Here is a 22,563-nt window from a genome sequence, read left to right as displayed (position 1 = left end):
CATCTGCGGGCCAACTCGGAGCACAACTCAGCCTTTTGGTTTGAACTGCTGCGGTCTCTAGGCTGTTCATTTGTGGGGTAACCAGACTTTACCCACAGTCTCGGGGCGATCCAAGAGAGCAGGGTTACCCCCACATAGCTGCCACCCAGAAAACAGGGCGACCCGCACATAGCTGCCACCCAGAGAACAGGGCGACCCGCAAAGAGCTGCCAGCCAGAGGACAGGGCGACCCGCACAGAGCTGCCACCCAGAGAACAGGGCGACCCGCACAGAGCTGCCACCCAGAGAACAGGGCGACCCGCACAGAGCTGCCACCCAGAGAACAGGGCGACCCGCACAGAGCTGCCACCCAGAGAACAGGGCAACCCGCACAGAGCTGCCACCCAGAGAACAGGGCGACCCGCAAAGAGCTGCCACCGAGAACAGGGCGACCCGCAAAGAGCTGCCACCCAGAGAACAGGGCGACCCGCACAGAGCTGCCACCCAGAGAACAGGGCGACCCGCACAGAGCTGCCACCCGGAGAACAGGACGACCCGCAGAGAGCTGCCACCCAGAGAACAGGGCGACCCGCAAAGAGCTGCCACCGAGAACAGGGCGACCCGCAAAGAGCTGCCACCCAGAGAACAGGGCGACCCGCACAGAGCTGCCACCCAGAGAACAGGGCGACCCGCAGAGAGCTGCCACCCAGAGAACAGGGCGACCTGCACAGAGCTGCCACCCAGGGCGCAGGGCGACGCGCACAGAGCTGCCACCCGGAGAACAGGGCGACCCAACACAAGGTTACCCGTACAGAGCTGCGGCCTGCAGAGCAGGGTTACTAAGGCTGAAGCAGGGGTTGGTTAATAGCCTCTACATTCCTGCCCGTCTGTAGATGTGATTCAGGAACCCCGCTACCTGGCTGTGCCGGGCCCACTAACGAGCAATTGTTGTCTGGGGCGTATACTTTTATTTGGCTGTGTCGAAAACAACGACGGTCCACTGATCATTTTAGCAAGGTATTCATCGGTATACAGGGGTGCTTCACCCTCTGTCATCGTAACCCTTAGGACGAAAGTGACCCTATATGCTTATAGGGTATAAGGAGAAAATCAAGCGTCAGAGATAATCCCCCTGCGGTGCAGCCACCGCTCTAAAAGTCGAGAAGCAGGACAGGGGGACCCTACTCACCGCCGGGCCCCTTCGTCTGCCAGCTGCCCTCCTCTAGGTTCTGGCCCACACTAAAAACACTTCCCTCAGACCCCTAAAATCACAGATTCCCCTAAAAAGGTGCAGTGTAATAAATGTCGTTGTTCCACAATCGCAAGGTTTCCAAGATCTAAAGACAAAAGCCCTAAATCTAGAAACTGAATTTAAAATCCCTAGTGCTGTGTGGCCGTCCGTCCGTCCGTCCTGCGCAGAGGCTGGGTGGGCTCAGCCATCTCCTAGGAAGCCTTGGAGGCGGGGCCGCTGGGGGCCCAAGCGCCGACCTGTCACCGGATGAATACATTGCACCACAGTGGATTACTAAGGGCCCCCTCCATCTGGGAAACTGACGCTTCTGCCTCGGGGCCCCTGGCGCGCCCTGCAAAATCCAAATAAATTGGGAGGTTCAGAGCCAAAGTTACAGCAAAGAGTAAACTAGAAACATCCGCCCCTGAGGGGGGCAGCAGATCAAGTGGCTTCAGCTCGGCCCTAAGAGCGCGTGTGAAGCAGCGGCGTGTACCTTGGGGCACCGCTGCCCTCCAGTAGCCCGAATGCTGTTCGTGGCTCTGCACTCCGCCACAGATTTCCTGTTGGGCCAATGTCTATGTTCTTCACTCGCCCTCTAATGGGAGAACTCTACCTTTTCTTTTGATATAAAACTTGGCTGGAAGGTTGAGGTCTCCATTTCTGCTGGTGAAGTGCTTTGGAATAGTTCACCTTTTCATCAAAGGCACTTTCTCTAAAGAGTCAGCCACCTACCCGGTAGTGAGCCTGGGTGCCCTAGAGAAAGCAGTCCACCTGTGTGCGCCAGGTGGACTCAACCATTCATTGCCCCCTCCGCCCCACACCTCAGTGCGGTTCCACCCGCAACCCACCTCTGTGTGCCAGGTGGACTCAACCATTCATTGCCCCCTCCGCCCCACACCGTGTGCGGTTCCACCTGTGTGCGCCAGGTGGACTCAACCATTCATTGCGCACTCTGTCCCACACCTCAGTGCGGTTCCACCCGCAACCCACCTCTGTGTGCCAGGTGGACACAACACCATTCATTGCCCACTCCGCCCCACACCGTGTGCGGTTCCACCCGCAACCCACCTCTGTGCGCCAGGTGGACACAACCATTCATTGCCCCCTCCATTCCACACCTCAGTGCGGTTTCACCTGCAGTCCACCTTTGTGCCAAGTGGACACAACCACTCATTGCCCCCTCCGCCCCACACCTCAGTGCGGTTTTACCTGCAGTCCACCTCTGTGTGCCAGGTGGACACAACCATTCATTGCCCCCTCCGCCCCACACCTCAGTGCGGTTCCACCCGCAACCCACCTCTGTGTGCCAGGTGGACACAACCGTTCATTGCCCCCTCCGCCCCACACTTCAGTGCAGTTTCCCCCCAACCCACCTCTGTGCGCCAGGTGGACACAACCATTCATTGCCCCCTCCATTCCACACCTCAGTGCGGTTTCCCCCCCAACCAACCTCTGTGCGCCAGGTGGACACAACACCATTCATTGCCCCCTCCGCCCCACACCTTGTGCGGTTTCACCCCCAACCCACCTCTGTGTGCCAGGTGGACACAACACCATTCATTGCCCCCTCCGTCCCACACCTCGGTGCGGTTTCACCTGCAGTCCACCTCTGTGTGCCAGGTGGACACAACCATTCATTGCCCCCTCCATTCCACACCTCAGTGCGGTTTCCCCCCCAACCCACCTCTGTGTGCCAGGTGGACACAACCATTCATTGCCCCCTCCGCCCCACACCTCAGTGCGGTTCCACCCGCAACCCACCTCTGTGCGCCAGGTGGACACAACCGTTCATTGCCCCCTCTGCCCCACACCTCAGTGCAGTTTCCCCCCAACCCACCTCTGTGCGCCAGGTGGACACAACCATTCATTGCCCCCTCTATTCCACACCTCGGTGCGGTTTCCCCCCAACCAATCTCTGTGCGCCAGGTGGACACAACCATTCATTGCCCCCTCCGCCCCACACCTTGTGCGGTTTCACCCCCAACCCACCTCTGTGTGCCAGGTGGACACAACACCATTCATTGCCCCCTCCGTCCCACACCTCGGTGCGGTTTCACCTGCAGTCCACCTCTGTGTGCCAGGTGGACACAACCATTCATTGCCCCCTCCATTCCACACCTCAGTGCGGTTTCCCCCCCAACCCACCTCTGTGCGCCAGGTGGACACGACCATTCATTGCCCCCTCCGCCCCACACCTTGTGCGGTTTCACCCCAACCCACCTCTGTGCGCCAGGTGGACACAACACCATTCATTGCCCCCTCCGCCCCACACCTCAGTGCGGTTTCACCTGCAGTCCACCTCTGTGTGCCAGGTGGACACAACACCATTCATTGCCCCCTCCGTCCCACACCTCGGTGCGGTTTCACCTGCAGTCCACCTCTGTGTGCCAGGTGGACACAACCATTTATTGCCCCCTCCGTCCCACACCTCAGTGCGGTTTCACCTGCAGTCCACCTGTGTGCGCCAGGGGGACACAACACCATTCATTGCCCCCTCCGTCCCACACCTCAGTGCGGTTTAACCTGCCCTCCATCTCTGTGTGCACCAGGTGGACACAACCATTTATTGCCCACTCCGTCCCACACCTCAGTGAGGTTTCACCTGCACTCCACCTCTGTGTGCGCCAGGTGGACACAACACCATTCATTGCCCCCTCCACCCCACACCTCAGTGCGGATTCACCTGCACTCCACCTCTGTGTGCGCCAGGTGGACACAACCATTTATTGCCCACTCCGTCCCACACCTCAGTGCGGTTTCACCTGCACTCCACCTCTGTGTGCCAGGTGGACAACACCATTCAGTACCCCCTCTGTTCCACACCTAGTGTGGTTTCACCTGCAGTCCACCTGTGTGTGCCAGATGGACACAGCGCCATTCATTGACCCCTCTTATCGATCAATCAGGATTAATAAAGCGTGGCTAATCACCCAATAGGATATCCAGGGGCTTGCAGCTCCCGGAGGCTCATTCGAACAGCCAGGAGTTGAGGGCCCTTCAGAATTCCGGCAGTGAGGTGATGGTCTGGTGGTGCGTGGGGAGATTGTTCCAGGTCTTTGCTGCAATATGGGAGAAGGAGCGTCCTCCACTTCTGCTTCGGTAGATGCAGGGAGTATGGGCAAGTGAAAGGAAGGCAGAGCGTAGTCTTCTTGACGGTTGGTGGAAGTTCAGATGGTGGTTGATGTAGAGAGGTCCTTGGTTGTGTAGAACCTTGTATGCTTGGGTCATCTCTTCTGTATGGGGAGGCAGTTGAGCTGTATGAGGTGGGGTGGTATGTGGGTTCGCCAGGGAAGGCCAAGGATGAGTCTGGCTGCGGCAGTGCTTAATTTGTAAAGCATTAAGTGGCAAGGCTCTGACCAGGAGGCCAATGCAGCTTGCACACCCATCGCCCTGGTCATCGCTATCAAAACTACTAACCATCTCTTTCAAATGTAAATGCGACAGTTCAGATTATTCCAGGTCCACAAAGCTAAAGGAATGGCTGCGGAGGCATGTATTAGCAATTTTAATGTGTATTGTATTCCTAAACTACCGTTGTTCTGCTCATCTCTAAATTAGATGAGCAGCACCGCCATTTAGTGGACTGTTCTAAGTATGGTGTTGACAATTAGGTGCCAGTGCCGAGCACCGAAAACCAATTAAGTGACGGTACTGAGCACCGGAAAGCCCTGGCTCAAATTAAGCACTGGCCGCTGCGGCGTTTTGTACAGTTTGAAGTCTCTGTAGGAGATGTGCAGTGATTCTTACATAGAGGGTGTCGCCGTATTGCAGTCAGCTGGTGATGAGGGCTTGTGTGTCGGTGTGTCCCGTGTGTAGGGTTAGCCACTACACACAAGATTTTATGTAGCATACACGGAGTTAGGAAGCAGGCAGAGGAGATGGCATTGATCTATGATTTCATGGTGAGCATGTTGTCAATGCTGATTCCGAGATTTCTTGCATAGTTGGAGGGAGTGAGTGCGGGTTCCTAGGTCTGATTGCCACCACAAGTCATTCCATGTGTTGCTGCTGTTGGCAAAGATGTTGGCAAAGATCAGTACTTCCGTCTTGTTTGTGTTCAGCTGCAGGCAGTTGTTCTTCATCCAGTAGGTAACGTTTGTCATGCATCTGTGAAGTTGGTTCAGGTGGTGGTGGGGTCATCGGTGAGTGAAAGGATGAGTTTGGTGTCGTCTGCGTAGGAAATTATGTTGAGATCGTGGGATCTGACAATGTTGGCCAGCGGGGTCATATATGTGTTGAAGAACGTAGATCTGAGGGATGAGCCCTGGGGGACACCACAGGTGATCTCCTTGGGTTTAGAGGTGGGAGGTGGATCCTCTGGGTTCATCCGGTGAGGATGGAGGTGAGCCATTTGAGCGCATCCCCTTGGATGCCGATGGGGTGTAGTCTTTCGATCAGCGTGTGGTAGGATACGGTGTCAAAGGCTGCCGAGAGGTCTGGGAGGATCAAAGCTGCTGTTTCTCCTTGGTCGAGGAGGATTTGGATGTCATTGGTGGCTGCGATCAGGTCGGGTTCAGTGCTGTGATTGCGACATAAGCCGGATTGGGAATCGTAAAGTAGCTGGTTCTGCTCCAGGTGTGTCATGAGTTGACTGTTGATGATCTTTTCTAGTACCTTTGCTGGGAATTGAAGCAGGGAGTCGTTATTGAGTTCACTGGGCTCAGCGGAGGGTTTTTTGAGCAGTGGTCTGACTTTGGCATGTTTTCAGGCATCTGGAAATGTTACGGTGGTGATCGAGGTATTGAGTAGGGTGGTGAATTCCTGGACGATCCTTTGGTTTCCGAGGTTGACGATGTGATGTGGGCATGGGTCTGTGGGAGCTTCCGGGTGAATGGATTTCATGGTGGAGGTGGTGGTGTGTCTGTTGAGGAAGACTGTAGGTGTGGGTTGGGCTTTGAAGTTTCTGTATATGGTTGCGATCTTGCCATGGAAGAAGTAGGCGAGGTTGTCAAACACCCTATCCATTCCGCCTACTACCCATCCACCATCATGTTTATTTTCTGTTGTTTTTAGGTCTCGCCTAGGCAGCTTATGTGCTGTCTCTTCGAGACATGCTGAATGCAGGATATGGGCACAGAACTACGCCCACTTTCGGCCCATCTTTTTAATTAGCTCCTGTCACTGTCCTTTGTAAATGGTGGCTTTTCATTTGTCAATAGGCTTAGTAGTCCCTCCTTAGTTCCGCCTTGTCTCTTCTTGTACCTCCCATGACCACACCCAGTTACATGTGATGTTACTCCCTAGGTTTTAATTACAGCCTCAGAGCACTTTTTTCATAAAGAGCTTCAGGCAGGGCACACACTTGGTCCTAAGCAAAGCTGGCAGTGGTTACTTTATTCACTAGCACATCTCACATTTATATGAGACCTCCTATAAATGTACCTTTATCAGCCCCACGCAGAGTACAACCCCATCCGGAATGAATATAAATATTCTTTTGTCACATTTCAAACTACTAATTGTATATATAGACATAGCTATTTGAATGTACTTGCGGTACTATCTTGCATGCACTGGGTTTACCATACCTTCTGCAGGGTGCAGTACCATAAGTGACCAAAAGAGTTCCCATGGGACCTCTTTTGGCCACAAATGGTACTGCACCCTGCTACATGGCTAGGTAAAAAACATTGGCATTTATAATGCCAATAGTACCAACTCCAACAAATGTGAGACAGATTGCATTTGCAATGCAATAGGTCTCGCATTTGTTAAAGTTAGAGCTGTCGGCGTTGAAAATGACAATGTTTTTTAGTTTTGCTTTTTATAGCATTGGCAATAGTGCTATGCAAATATAATACCTCCACTGCAAATAAAAACCAAAAGTAAAAAACATTGTAATTTTCAACGCCAACAGCTCTAACTTTAACAAATGCGAGACCTATTGTATTGCAAATGCTTGTTAATATTCTAATCTTCCATTGGGATTCCATCTATCCATCTGTTCTCACATGAATCCATTCTTTCAGCTTTCCATGTGTCCATCCATCCGTCTGTTTATCCCTCCAATGACCATTTTTTCCAAAAGTAGATCTATTCATACTTTCACTCTTTTAACGATTCATCGTTTCACTCTTCTGTCGATCCTTCCATCTGTCTATTCATCCCTTCACCAATTCTGCCCCCTCCCTTTTCATCCTTTCACCAACTAGACCTTTCCCTCTTCCATCCACCCATCTTTTCAACCATCAGTTCCTTTTTTCTCTTCACCCACGCTGCCCTTCAGGTCACCTTTCCTCCCTTGTTTTCATATTGCCTTCCTTCAACCTTTCCTTACTTTCACCCGTTCTTCCTTCTACTCTTTTCCCTTTCTAGTTTCTACCACAAGTATATCTTTTCTGGGATTTTTCTCTCAGTTGTCTTTCTTCCTCTCACTATTTGCTGCTCTCTCAGTCTGTTTTTCCCATTTGCATCATTAATTTTTATTTCTGTTCTACTGAACGTGACTTGCATAACAGCACTTGGCCCTAACCTCTCAGCCCTGCCATTTCCTGGGATCCTCTGTCTGCAGTCCTGCAGACTGAAGCGACAAATGTATCATTGAACAACTATTTTTTTTTTTGTTTAAATTTTTTTATTGAGAGTTTTATTTTCCATGGTACAACATTATGCATTTGCAAGTCAGATGTTATGTTAAGTGCACACAGACAGTCAGGCAATTTAAGCACATTATGAAACAGCCATCTCATTATACATCACATAGGTCAATTAGGGAGCAGCACATTGTACATGGGTATTACTCCTCTAGTGACCTGGTGCGAGATGTAGTGGGCTGACTAATGCCGGGTGCCTGAATATGTGGCTTTCCGCAAGGGTGCGGGTTGATATGGAGACCCCCACTCTATTTTGGTGTACCTCTTTGGTTAAGGCCCATGCTTGTGCTCCCACTATATTGGAGCCTACACTTCAGTGTCAAAGGGTTAACTTGAAACTGAACTGAGGGAGGGGGTGGGAGGGGGTTAGGAGGGGGAACGGGGAGCTTACAGAAAAGATATATTGTGTTAGGTTTTTGTTTTGTGGTTGGTTCCAGTTCGTCTGCGAAGTGTCTGCGGCGTCAGGAAGGGAGGGAAATCTAGAAGGGGCTACATTTCCCATCAGTAGTCGGGGTGCTAGTCTGGTGGAACCCCATTGCATGATCGGCCTTTCATGTGATATGGCTATTACTCCGTGGTAGGTGCTTGCGCTATTGAGGACAGGGGCGGAGTTTGGGACCGGGATGGTGTGGCCCTGGGTGAGTCGTCTTGTGTGAACTGGAACAGGAGTTGTGCCCATTCCATAGAGATGGGATGTTTTCCAATCCCCTGCACCTCCTCATCTCTCAATATGGCTTCCTCCGCTGCCCCCCACTTTTTTACCCCACCTATCCAGGCTGCCTCTGGGGGTCCTGCCGGTTCTCTCCAGTACATGGCTATCCCCCGTTTTGCCAGGAGTAAGGCTAAGAACGCAAATCTGGACTGCACCTTTTGTGTCTTCCGCCTGCGGAAGATCCCCAGGGCACATGCCTCCCATGAGGTAATGTGCATGAGGTGGACCGTCGCCTCTAGGACCTGATGTATCCTACCCCAATATGGTTGAATTACGGGACAGTCCCAGAACATGTGTTTGAAGTTTGCTTCGGGTGTTTGGCATCTGGGGCATGCAAAAAGTGTTTCAGGGTAGAATCGGTGGAGCTTATGCGGTGTTAAGTATGCGCGGTGTAGAATATTGAATTGAATGTTTTTGAATCGTGTGTTCCACGAAACCTTCTTTGGGTACTCTAGGGCCTTTTCCCATTCTTGGTCATTGAGCACTCGACCTATCTCGTCTTCCCATTTTTGGCGTAGGGCCTGTAAAGGGGCCGTAATCAGTTCCCTTATTGTTTTATAGTGCCAGGTGAGTCGGTGTCTGCCTCTTCCCATACGGAGGATTGTATGTAACATTGGGTGTGTTGGTGGTTCCCCCTCAGTAAGATCCCAGCATTGTTGTGCGCTTTCTACTAACCGTCTGTGCACCAGGAATTACCCCGGGGGAGATCATAGCTTTCCCGCATTTGGGCATACGTTTTCAGCTGCCCATCCTCAAACAGAGCCTCTATATCCGTTACCTCGTTCTCCGTCCATATCCGGAGGGCTCCGGACGTGTAATAGTTCTCCCTCTGTGGGAATCCCACTAATGGGAGCAATGGGGAGTATAGGGGTATACCCCTTGACATACGATGTATGCGCATCATCCATTTGCAGGCAATCGACACCTGTAAGGGATTTGTACTCATTGGCTTGGTTCCCGGCATCAGCAGTCTCCGGATGGCCGGAAGGAGTATCCGACCGTCGTTAGTGAATGTCTCCTCTATGTGGCGCTCTGCTGTCCAGTGGGACAGCCACTGAATCTGAGCTGCCAGAAAATAAGCCTTGAAGGAGGGGGGCCCCAGACTCCCCCGTGTTGTAGGTAAGTAGAGGGTTCGTAAGGCTACTCTATGTCTACCACCTCCCCATATCAGTGTCGTGAGTAATGTGTCTAGTTCTCGAAAAAAGGAGCAAGGCGTTATCACCGGGAGTTTGGTAAAGGAGTAGAGTAGTCTGGGCACCATAATCATCTTCGCTAAGGCTACACGCCCTATGGGAGCCAAGGGAAGGGTCTTCCAGAAGGTCACTGCCGCTCGAAGCCCTGCTAATGTTTTGCGGTAGTTCCCCTCATACAGGTCTTCAGGCAAGTGATACAGTCTCACTCCTAGATATTGGGGTGCCGCAGCACTCCAACCGAGTGTCTGGGGTCCTATCATGATCTCCGAGGGAGCAAGGTGCGGACTGAGAGGAAAGATCATCGATTTTCCCCAATTAACTGTAAGTCCGGAGACCTCTGCAAAGGTTTGCAGTATTGTCCATATTGGCGTGAGATCCCTTGTGCCATCCCGCACATAGATCAAGAGGTCATCGGCGTATAACGATACACAGTGAACTGTGCCCGCAATTGCAATACCCCAGGCGTCACCCTCCTGTCGCAGGCGAATGGCCAGAGGTTCCACTGCCAAGGCGAAAAGCAGGGGGGACAAGGGGCACCCCTGCCTCATTCCCCGCTCCACCGCAAGTGGGGTCGAAATGTACTTCCCTACTCTCACCCTAGTGGTGAGGCCCTTATAGAGAAGTTGTGTGTATGCCAATAAGGTCGGGCCAACACCTACTTTGCAGAGGGTTGCGAATAGATATGGCCATGTGAGTGTATCGAAGGCCTTTTCAAGGTCTAAAATTAGGCATGCGGGAAGTGGTCCCTTGCTCTATCCTGTATATGGAAGAGTCTACGTATTTTCTGTGATACGTTGCTCCTGGGGAGAAAGCCATTTTGGTTTGGGTGAATCAATTGTGTAAGAACCTGAATGTAGCGATCTGCCAATATTTTCCCTAAAATTTTACAATCCGCGTTGAGTAAAGTGATGGGCCTGTATGAGGACGGGAGCGTGGCATCTCTGTTCGGTTTGAGGATGGTTACCAGGGTAGATTCCCTGAGTGAGCTGGGGAGTTCGCCTCTCTGTAATGCATCATCGTACATAATCACGAGGTGTGGAGACAACTGTCCCAAAAAAGTGGTATAGTATTCAAGGGGAAAGCCGTCCATTCCCGGTGCTTTACGACGTGCCAGCGCCCTGATTGCGTGGGTGACGTCCGGGGAATTTATCTTTGCGTCTAGTGTCTTTCCGTCCACCGGTGGAATGTTGGGTATGGGCGTGGAGTGGAGGAATTGGAGTAATGTCAGGTGTGATAGCTGTGGCGGGGCTCGATAGATGCCTGTGTAATAGTCGTGAAAGATGCGTAATATATCTACCTGTGATTGTTTAATGGTACCAGGCTCATCCTGTAATGCTATGACGGGTGGCATGTCCGTGTCTTGTTTTGCGAGCCAGGCGAGAAGCGTACCCGCTCTATTTCCCTCTCTATGTGCTCGGGCTGCACATGCTCTAAAATTGTATTTGCGAAGGTCACCCATGGTTTCCGCATGTGTTGTTTTTGCAGTCGCCACCTGTTCAGGGGTTGCCTCCCCCTTATCTAGCTTTTTCATTAGGTCCGCCAGTCGTGTTTCCGCCGTTCGTAGTGACTGTTCTAGCACCTGCCGAACACCTACTATGTGTTGAATGCAGTGTCCCCTCGCTTCGAATTTAAATGCATCCCATTCTATTGATCTGGACGATGCTGTGTTTGCGTTTTATAAAAAATATTCCAGGATGTGTTCTTTGTGTGTATTACAGAACGCCTGGTCCGTGAGGCATTCCCGTGGCAATTTCCACGTGGGCACCGGGGGATGCGGTGGCCTCCATCTAAGGGTCACGGTGTGTGCATCATGGTCGGACAACACTCTGCCTAGGTAGTCAGTGTGTTGTATTTGGGGGAGTAATGCTGCTGAGCAGAGAAATCTATCGAGTCGCACCCTGAGGTTGTGTGGGACGGAGTAAAATGAATATATCTTAGTGTTTGGGTTCTTTTCTCTGCAAGCATCCACCAGTGTCCAGCGGGCAACCCATTTTTAAAAATGATCCGTCTGTTTCAGTGCTGGTGAATGCATTGGCGGGGTATGGGATCTGTCTAAACCGATGTCTAGGGTGCAATTATAGTCTCCACCTAGTAACCACGGCATTGCAGTGTAGTGTGCTAATACCCCAGTGAGGCTGGTCCAGTACTACTAGGGGCATAAATGATCCCTATCAGTATCTCTTTGCCCTCGAGGTGTCCTGCTAACAGGGAGTATCGGCCCTCCCTGTCAACTACCCTGGACTGTTCTTTGAAAGGGATCCCAGGCCTGATCCAAATTAGGGTTCCCCTGGCAAATGCCGAGTATGTTGTGGCACATATAATACCTCGCCATTGTTTGCGTAGGCGATCCACCTTTGTCCCCGTAAGGTGAGTCTCCTGGAGGAGTACTATCTGTGCATGCTGTCTTTTCACATAGGCATAGATTGCATACCGTTTGTTTGCTATCTGCATACCCCTGACATTTAATGTTACAACTTTCCAGTCTGTGTTAGGGATCCTAGCCGTCATAATGCCTGATGTCTGGGTGGTGTTTCACGTAGTGGAACATCCCCTTCTTCCCTCGTGTGTCCCCCTCGTCTGAGTGTCTGCCTCTGTCAGCCATACTACCATTCTACATAGCGCATGTTCGGCCCCCCGGGAATGTGGAGTAGGTATGTAATTGGGGGGGAAGTAAAGTGAACCAACGGGAAACGATCCCAACTAAAAGGACCTATCGCTTGGGGCGCTACGTACAAACTGCATAACATGTGCTAACTTTAGTTCGTTTCGTGGGGTAAGTGGTCCTCAGCCTCCGCCAGCCGCTGACGCTACAGCTGCCTATTCATTGTCTATGTTATCCTGGTGCCCAACTGTATCCACGACAACCATTGCAGTGCGGTGTAGTCTGGTGTGAGGTGCAGGACCGGCTGCCCTAGCTATGATGAGCAAACTCTCTGAGAGTAGGAGGCATACAGAACTAGAAGGCCCCCTCGCTGCAGGGCATGGCGCACCGGCCCGGAAGTGTCAGATCAGAGTGTCTGCCGTTTGGGGGGTCACTATTGGAGGAGTCATGGAGCCATCTCCCGGAGTGTTTCCATCGCTGCCCTCCTCTTCTGATGTGAATATGTGCGGGCCCCTCTCGCCGTCCTAACTGTCCCCCGGGAGCTGCTTGAAGTGCTTTCCGGCGTTCTGCGATAATTTGGGTAAGGTCCAGAGAGTTCTTACATGAACTGTGCTGTGTGAGTGTGACTTTTTTCTGCTGACGTTGTTGGCGGCCTGGTGGCCGATTGGTCTGGGACTTCCTGGGATTGATCATGTTTGCCAGGTGTTGTTCAACCCAGTCGCGGGCCATCGCGGGGTCCGAGAAAAAGTGCGTGGACCCATCGTGAATGATCTTAAGACGAGCCAGGAACAGGAGTGCGTATTGGACATTCTTCTGGCGCAGGATGCGCTTGACCGCCAGAAAAATGGACCGTTGTTGTTGTACTGCTCGTGAGTAGTCCGGGAATAGCATGACTTGTTTGTCCGCCACTCTGATTACACCTTGTCGCCTTGCGGCCCGGAGGATAGTGTCTCTGTCCTGATAATGGAGCAATTTCAGAAGAAATGGTCTCGGAGGCGACCCCGGTGGTGGTTTCCGGGCCGGCACTCTGTGTGCCCGTTCGATGGAGACGAAAGGGGTCAGTTCTCTTGCTGGGGTGAATGTCGCAATCCATGTCACGATGTAGTTGAGAGGATTAGTTGCCTCCACTCCTTCCGGTAGATTAATAATGCGAATATTGCTTCTCCAGGATCGTCGCTCTAAATCATCCGCTCTGTCCTCCAGGATCTTCACCCGTGATTGTAGATCTTTCAGGGTGTCTTGTTGTTGTTGCACTTGCGTTCCAAAGTTTGTAGCGTTGTTTCCCCTTGTTTTACCTTGTCCGCCAGTTTCCTGTGGTCATCCCGGAGCAAGTTAAGATCCGTGGCCAGGTCTCCGAACTTGTGTTCCATGGTCACACGAGTGCTCAATCGCCGCAAGGACTTTGTCTAGTTTGGTCGACATGGAGTCCGAGCTTGCAGTTTCCCCTCCTGGTCGTGTGGTAGGCGGTGTTGGGGATGGTGCCCATGAGGGCCCCGTGGCCTGTGCCGTGCCCGTCGCCCGTTGTCATCCCATGATGACTATGTTCGCCGTGAACTGCCACCGGCGATCACCTGTAGCACTCCCTTTGTGTAACGACCTCGTTGAGGCTGCCTGGTGGTGAGTCGTGGTCACTATAATGCCCCAGGGGTCTTCCCTGTTCTCAGTGCAATGGCTGCACGCAGTTGCCGCTCGGATTCCTCGCATCCCCGTTCGGGGTGTCGTCGGCGTCTCGTCTCTGGGTCCCACTTGGTAGGCCGCCTATGGATGTGGCAACTTCACCACCCCCTACAGACCGCGGACCCGATCCCCACAGTGTTGGGATGCCCCTGTGGCAGGGGGGCGCCTTCGATGGTTGGGGCAATCTTGATCCGTCGTCTCGTGTTGTCCGCCTGGAGTGATCCGCACTCTGAGCGTGTGACACTCCCCGCGTGCCTCGAAATCCGGCGCCGCTGCGGGGGAGGGTGCGCCTCCGCATGGAGGAGGGTATCGCGGTTTAGGCCAGCAGACACCCCCTGCAGGTGTCGTTAGTGTTGTGACCCCTGTGATGTGTAGCGGGGGGTTGTGGAGGTTACTCGATGTTGGTGCGAGGTTACTTCGGACTCCAGTTATAGTGGCCAGTCACACGGGCTTGTTGGTGCTCAGACTGCGCCCGCACCCCACCCTCGTCCTCAAGGGGTCTCGGGCTAGTTTCAGGGTATTTGCCGGTCCGGCCGCTGTCAGGCAAAGCAGCGACGTCTCTCCCCACAGGCCGCGGATACAATCCCCACTATACTGGGAGGACACTGTGGCAGGGTGTCCCATCCGATGGCTAGGGGAATCTTGGCTTGCCGTCCCTTGCAGTCTTGGGCCCGGTCTTTGGTCTCACGGTCTCCCCCACGCGCCTCGAAGGCCCGGCGCCGCTGCGGGGTAGGGGTGCCATTGTGGTAGTAGGATATCACGGCGCGGACGCGCCAGGAACCCCCCACAGGTGTCGTCAGCAAGTCTCCCCCTGTAGCGCGGTGTAGTGTGGGGTCACCGCGATGCTCCCCGATATTGGTGTGCCGTGTCCGTTGGTGAGGGCCTCCTCCCGTGCAGGAGACCCGGCTCTTCAGGGGCCCGCGAGTGGCCACAGCGACACTCTCCCCTGACTTCCACAGGTCTATGTCACTGCCTGGATGGCCGCCGGATCCTCTGCAGGGAGCGCTGACAGGATCGGGGACAGTGCCCCGCGGGCCACGCTACCAGTCCCGGCTCGACCCCGGGAGCACCCAGGCCGCACAGGGCACCGCCATTCTGAAGTCTGGGCCGCCAACCGTGTCGGGGGCTCCTACGCTCGCATTCGCCTCTCCCCAGTCGCTGTGTCGGGGCCGGCAGACGCCCCTCGCTGTCACCTTAGCTGCGCTGGGTTTTGCAGCGTTGTGCGATAAGTTTAGGGCATATTTGTGGCGGATTACGCGGGCTGCTCTGCGGAGCGCTAGAGGAGTGCTGCTGCCATCTTGGCCTGCTTGGCCACGCCCCCATCATTGAACAACTTTTATTGAGACTTTTGGTGCTAGCCCCCGACTTAAGCTGCTAAAGCGGGGGTTCTCAACGCTACTGGTCGCAGAGCTCCTGTGAGGGTGTGGTGTTGTTTTCGCTGGCAGCCAGATTGGAGAATTCCTTAACAATATTGATAAACTCCTTGGTGGTGTTGGCGCTGGTTTGATACGAGTGACAAGGGCCCCCTCCATTCCTCACCTAGTGCGGTTTAACCAACAGTCCACCTCTGTGTGCCAGGTGGACACAACACCATTCATTGCCCCCTCCATTCCACACCTTGTGCGGTTCCACCCGCACTCCACCTCCGTGTGCCAGGTGGACACAACACCATTCATTGCCCCCTCCATTCCACACCTTGTGCAGTTCCACCCGCAGCCACTTACCAAGAGGATTGCGGAGGTGCCATTGGGTCTGGTGAGCTGGATGGACATCTCGGGAAACATCCTGTCGATTCGACTGATGACGTCATCAACATATCTAATGGGAACAAAGGAAACATGGACTATTAATTGCTCCTGGTCTTTGGCTATGCATGCAGTCTGTTGATGCAATGAATGTCACATACAATGATCATGAACATCGCTTTACAAAAGTACGCGTATTTCCGCCCTTTGCACTAAAGTCGCCTTTAATAACCTGCATGAGGGAAGCACAGCGCATCTGTAATGTGTGATGTCTCAGCGCATTCTCCTCTGCAAGCTCAAAGATTTACCATGGTTTTGGGGTCCATCTTACAGCACAAATCGAAGAATTAGTGTCTTTGAAATGACTGTAGCATGGAAAATGGATGTTAAAGCTGTACTGAGGTACTCTTCTATTTGACCTTTGCCCTCTAGTAATAAATGTGTGAATGTAAGTTTGTGGCTACAGTTCTTTCAAATAACACGTTTTACTGGCCACGTTATGTTTCACAAGCATGCATGACCATGAGGGGCACGCCTGTGAAGGAAGACGTCAAAGGCGAGCTGTCCAATCCCTTCAGAGACCACCAAACTCAACATCTGCCCTGGTGAAAGCCCAACAGACAGGGCATGGGTGGAGACAACCTGCACAACACTTGGGAGCCACACCATCCTTCTTACACAGCAGACCTCGACGGCCACAGCTCTTACACAATGGAGCGCGTTTAATGTGTCATTGAAAGAGATACTTTGGGCCAGGATTCAAGGGTCCGCAGATGTTCATTACAACCTGGTCTGGTCGAGAGCCATGCACCCCAGGGGCCTTTATCAAATATTATATGGTCAGGAAACCACGTGGGGGTCGATAACAAAACTTGTCTGTGGACACATGTCAGAAAGAGCAAACCATGGGATTTTAAGTCATTCACAGAATAGCGAACTAATTAAACAATAATTGACAAAGCCAATAGCTCTCAACTTTACCTATTGGCTTTTCCAATGCTCTACAGCACGGATACTCAAAAGAGCGGCCCTCTTGGCCTATACATGCACCCCCCTGACCAATAGCAGCACTGGGCTGCTGCTATCTAGACTCAGCACGAACATTCAAAATATTTTAAATAAAGAGGCAAGCGTTTATTTAAAGGTTAATTGAAGTTAAGGAAATGAAGTATCTTGGTTGTGCTGCACATCTTAACTTTGGGGACACTTTCATTTTCAAAGCCTTCTTGCAGCAAAGGTAAATATATATTTAGAAACATTCATTCGTCCCCCCCAACACTGACAACAAAGCCAACAGTGAACTAAGAGGCACGTCTGTTGTTATGCACACTCTTAGGGTGGGCTAGGTTCCTATGATACATGAACAACATTATCATATATCAAATCAAACACAGGAGAATGTTTTGTACAGCACACATGTATTTTGAGGTCCTCTTATGTGATAATGAAGAAAAAGGAAGGAAAGTGAAATAAATCAATTGCCTTGGATCACGTGGTTTGGTAAAGTGGGGAAGCTGGGATTAATAACAGGTTTTCTGGTTTTACACTGTGCAATTCAGCCACTAGATGTATATGCTTCACGTCCCCTCTAACCCGCCCTCCCCCCACCGGACCACCACCCTGCTGGCATCAATGCACCACTTGGTCACATCACAGATAAAACTTTGTTGCCCTTTGAAAATGTTTGCGAGTACCCATACTCTGCAGCATCGCCCCCTCCCGCCCCTAACAAAAAAAAGCATTGGCATAGCCAATAGGTCTCGCTTTTGGGACCTTATAAGTGTTTAGCCATGATGCATATTACCCTGTGTAAGTGTTTAGCCATGCATCAAAGGAAGCTGTTGAGGAGATAAGGAAAGGGGTTAACTATGATGTAATCGGGGTAGAACTGTACACGGTCTAACTTTTACTACTTCTAGCATTTTTGTGAACTGACATCCCTCATGGCACTTCTAAATGAATAAATAGGCAGCCTGTTTTCCAGGGACCTTCCTGGAAAAGCCAGTCTGTTAGTTTCAGATCCTCGCCTGATATCAAATGAGGCGTGTTCATAACCCTCGCGCATGGAAGAATAAATAAGTATTTTTTGCATTTTACTCTGTAATTAAGCATAGTGTGCTGGAAACGTTATTCAGAAAAGCAGCTGTGCGCGTGAAAGTCTCTTGGAAGCACGTGCTGTAACCTCCAGTGCTGCCTGCTTCACACCGCCTGCTGCCACTTCATTGTGTTACACCAATTCATGCCGACAGCCCTGCATTTCCCATGGACGCACCAGCAGCATACTGATTGAATGGAAAAGCTTTAGGAATTTTTTATCACAAAAATTAGAATTGTCTGAAGATGTCTAGTTTAGCGAAGTTTTAAACTATGGAACAGATTTTTGATTAGAAAAAAAAAGCATTAGCAATGCAATAGGTCTCGCATTTGCAAGAGTTTAAGCTATTGGCACTGGGTAAATTCCTCGGCTAAGGCCTGCCCTCAACCACCACATTGTGCCAGATGAATCTAAGACTATCGCTTCTTCCCCAGATCACCAATTCTCCCCACCGAGAATATGTGGGACCTTTGTTTTTACTGACTCTAACTATGATTGTAACCATACACCTGTATCCCCTTTTTAGGTCTCGCTGAGCCCCAGCGCTTGCGCTGGCTCGAAGAGACATTTTGTATGTGGGATTTTCAAAGTGCTGCTGGCTGGCCTAACGCTTGCGTTCACGCGATCGTGCACGCGCGCAGCCAGCCGCCAGCAGCACTTTGAAAACTCGTGTGCGTCATCGCGATCACTTTCGCTTTCAGAGCGATCGCGATGACGCACGCGCACACACAACTCCCGCTTCTCCCCCTCCCCCACCACATTTTGCATCTCCGGCCACTCGCGCGCAGCCAACGCTTGTTTATTGAGTTGTTTGTCCTGCTTGAGTCACGAGGATGTGGTTTGTTTACTTTCAGCGTCCTGAGCACGCTTTCACTTTCGAAGGTTCCAGGCCAATCGCGAATGCTTGTTTTAAATGGGAGCAAGGCATTTTACGATGGTGCTCTTTCGCATTCCAAAAACATACTCGTGTTTTTCTTCCTGTGACAGTGAACAAACACACGGCTGGAAATGTCTTTTTTAATCTAGGTAATTGTTTAATGCACATAATGCCATTCTTTGACTTTCATACTTGATTGTGATAGCACTGTATAGAACTTGACAGGTTGTACCTCTGCCCCCTAGCGGGACAGCAGTCCGACCTGCATCGGGCCATATGGTGTCTCAGTTGCCAGTGCGCATGGTGGCACAAGCTCGGGGACTAACGCGGGCTCCCCAAAGAGCACGCGCCTCCCATCTCAGAGCAGAGTATTGGTGCCCTCGGGCACAGGCTTCTCGCGCAGCTCCTTACCAGAGCCCTGCCTGATGGCGGCTCGACATGCTGCGTTTGCCTCCTACTGGCACCGTGAAGCTCACTGAAAGCAGCCTTTCTATTTTTCCAGACCTTAAACTCAATCTTACAGTAAAATAAGAACATTACTTTCCTTGCATCCATATGGCTAGGATCCGGTAACAATATTATTTACTCCCATTGCTGTTTATCTCCGTTTGAAAGCTTTCCTTTTTATTTTCTTTCAAAAAAGATTGTTTCTAAATGGCAAGCCGCCGGTATGAGACTGCTTTGAAGCACATTTTGTAACGATTAGTACCTTAATAAAAAATTTTTTTAAAAAAGGATACAATTATTTTTACTTGGGAGATATTACAGAGTTTTTCTTGTGAATTAAGATAGTAAATTGAACATCATAGTTCGAAAGGGGTTTTGTAATGCACACTAAATAGGTTAAGGTATTGTAGTAAATGATTCCTTTAAGGACAAGATACAAGTGTTCATGACCTCGGTATTAGGTCAAGATTGGGAAGGATTTGCCATCCGTAGCAAAAAGACTGACAGCACCCCAAAGAAGAGAAACAGACCAGTTGTGCATAAAACCCAAAGGCACCTTTTGGATAGAGCCTCGTCTATCGCTGTATCAGCAATTGGCTCGAGACATCAAAAAAAAACGAGTTCTCTCTCCTAATTATTGTAAAGCTTTCCCACACCGTTCTGAGGAGACTGAGACCGGGCAGGGGGCAGGAACTCTCAACAAAATAATCACACAATAACAAATACTTTTCTATCTGCCCACATGGTTGGATTAAGTGGAAAAGCCAGTACTAGAACTCTGGGCTGTTGGTTGCAAAGTCAGCAATTTAACCAATAAGACACACCTCCCTTCTGCATTTGTATGTAAAAATGTGTGAACGCTTTGAATATTTACAGCTAATCTAAATTTTCCTTTTCTCTGTCCCATTTGTTAGTGCGTCAACACACTAGAAACATACACCCTGCCACTTTGCCCAGATGTGCTTATAAAGGATCACCTTTATCTAGAATGTTCCTAAGTAGTCTACCAATCTGTCTAACAGGCAGTGGTCAAAGCAGCATAAACAGTAGGGAGGTTCGTATAAAACGGGACGTGAAAGAGGAATCAGAGTAATGAAAGTTCCTCCTTGTCTTTTCGTTACCCCATTACTTACATCAGGAGGATGTGCCCATAGCAGGTGCATGCGACATACAAAGCCCATCAAAGCATCCAATAGGCAAAGGGACACTCTAGCCACAAACAAATGAAAGATCGAAATGAGATAACCAACACACAGTTCCACTTCTAAATAAGTCCAGTATATGTTTGGAACTCTTTGGCTTCCTACCAAAGGCTCGTGCTAGAAATAATGTGGATCCAAGGTATGAACCTCGTTGCCAAAAGTCAAATGAGTCTGGCAGAGAGCGAGACTAAACTCCGATGTTTGAGACATGAACTCTCAGGGTAATGAGGTAAAAAGTAGTTCAAGTGAGTTTCTGACACCGCGGAGGAACTACAACACTCTACCCACACCCACATTTGGACTTGTGGTGATCGTTTTCAGAATGCATTTTAAGTTCTTTTGCATAAATGCGTTTTCCCCTCTGGTATGTATGTTTTTGTTTTTTTTAGAAATGCGATTACTTTATAAATTGTTCGACGTCTGGATTCGACCTGATGGTTGGACACCCCAGAAATGTTGATCCTTGTTACATTGTCTGCATGCAAATAAGCTTAGCTTGCGTTTAAATTTGCTAGGAGAGAGTACAGTGTTTGGATGTTTTATCTGTGATTGCAAACAATGACTTACTTACATGCATACCTGATTTATTTTTATTTGAGAGCTGAAGTAGGACCAAGAAGCTCCTATAGGGCTGAGTACGAGCGAATCGCAGCCAATCAGTTGGTGACAAGCAGTTTAGATAGGGTAATCAAATATATCCATGGAGAGTCACTGAAATAGTTCACAATCGATTATTGTGTTTTCCACTTATTTCACATTCCCTAATACCTTGCATTTTGCCAGCATGCCCGTCACATGTGTACACAACACTTGGGAGGGCTCTATTTGTATTTGCAATGCAATAGTTCTCTCATTTGCGAGAGTTTAAGCTATTGGCTTTGTAAATGACAATTCCATTTATTTATCTGTTTTAAAAACAACACATAAATAAAAGGGATTGTCATTTACAATGCCAATAGCTCAAACTCTAGGAAATGCGAGACCTATTGCATTGCAAATGCTTGTTCCCTATGTTTTCAGCACCCCTGCCCCTCGCCATCCTTTTTGTTGATTTTGTAGATCTCTGCACTTTAGACTTTTTGTTTGTTACCACTGTATACTGTGTAAAGCGCTCTGATACCCTCACGGGTCAAGTTTGCGCTCTATAAAACACTAAAATAAAATAAACACTATAAACGACAATGCTTTTTACTTATCGGTTTTTATAATTTAAACATAAATAAAAGGCATTGTCATTTACAATACCAATAGCTCAAACTCTCACAAATGTGAGACCTCCGCCGCCATTGTCCGGGTTGCTTGGTAAGTGAAAGCGTGCATGTGACAAGTGTATGTCAGTGTGGCAGGCTAAGCACTGACCGTCACTATTAATAGTGTCCAAGCACTGCCTCCCCAAACACCCTTTCTGTTGCACCCCAAAACATGGACGTTTCAAATTGAACAATCTGGGTACAAAGATGGTTCCCTGTCACAAGCGCACTGAAATCCCTGGCTGTAGGTGCTGGGAAGTTTCGTCCGGCAACATGCTTTCTGGTGTAATATTAAAAAGCATTGGCAAAACCATTATGTCGCGGCAATGGCCAAGCTATTGGCATGGTCAATGTGAATGTTGTTTAGCTGTATGTTGGTGAGGTTGCGAATGTGTCATATGTGTCGGTGTTAAAATGTGTGTTATATTATTACATTGGAGGGGGTGTCTGTGTGTTATGTGTGCATGTTTGTGAGAAAAATTGCCGTACTCAATACATTGACATACTGCATCTGCTAAGCAAGTAAAATACCACTGTACACCTAAAAACCCAGTGCCTTATGTAAATTCCCCAGTCGGCCTATTAGCATAAACAAAAGTCTTCATTTTGATAAAGTACACAAAATGGGGAAAACCTTGAAAACTGACGGATTATATCATTCATCCTGAATACCAATTTAGTGCATCTGTGTAAGGATCGGCCATTAAGAGCAGCCGGCTAAAGAGCAGACACAGTAATGCCTCTTCGTGTGGACAATGTAAGACCGAATTAAGAATAATGAGGTGTGACTGCCCTACACAACAATCTCAACATTTAGGGGATTCGTTAAACACAAGCCGTGGTTCACCATCACACAGGCTCACTCCATCAACATGGAGATCACAAACTAAACCAACTTGAGCGTTCCATAACCACTATTCATCACAAAAGAGCTGCTCCTAGTGTGATAACCCAAAGCGA

General features: G+C 50.2%; 1 protein-coding gene across 1 annotated transcript in view; it reads right to left on the bottom strand.

Annotated features, from left to right (window-relative positions):
- Nucleotides 1-22,563, bottom strand: part of MED27 (mediator complex subunit 27) — a 1,097,305-nt gene that overhangs the window by 436,730 nt on the left and 638,012 nt on the right. Inside the window, exon 4 of the mRNA XM_085613926.1 lies at nucleotides 15,712-15,805. Coding sequence (XP_085470052.1) covers nucleotides 15,712-15,805 — 94 coding nt within the window. The remainder of the gene's footprint in view (nucleotides 1-15,711; nucleotides 15,806-22,563) is intronic.

This window comes from Triturus cristatus, chromosome 1_2, assembly GCF_964204655.1.
Source record: "Triturus cristatus chromosome 1_2, aTriCri1.1, whole genome shotgun sequence".
NCBI lineage: Eukaryota > Metazoa > Chordata > Amphibia > Caudata > Salamandridae > Triturus > Triturus cristatus.
This window is presented reverse-complemented; position numbering and strand designations above follow the sequence as displayed.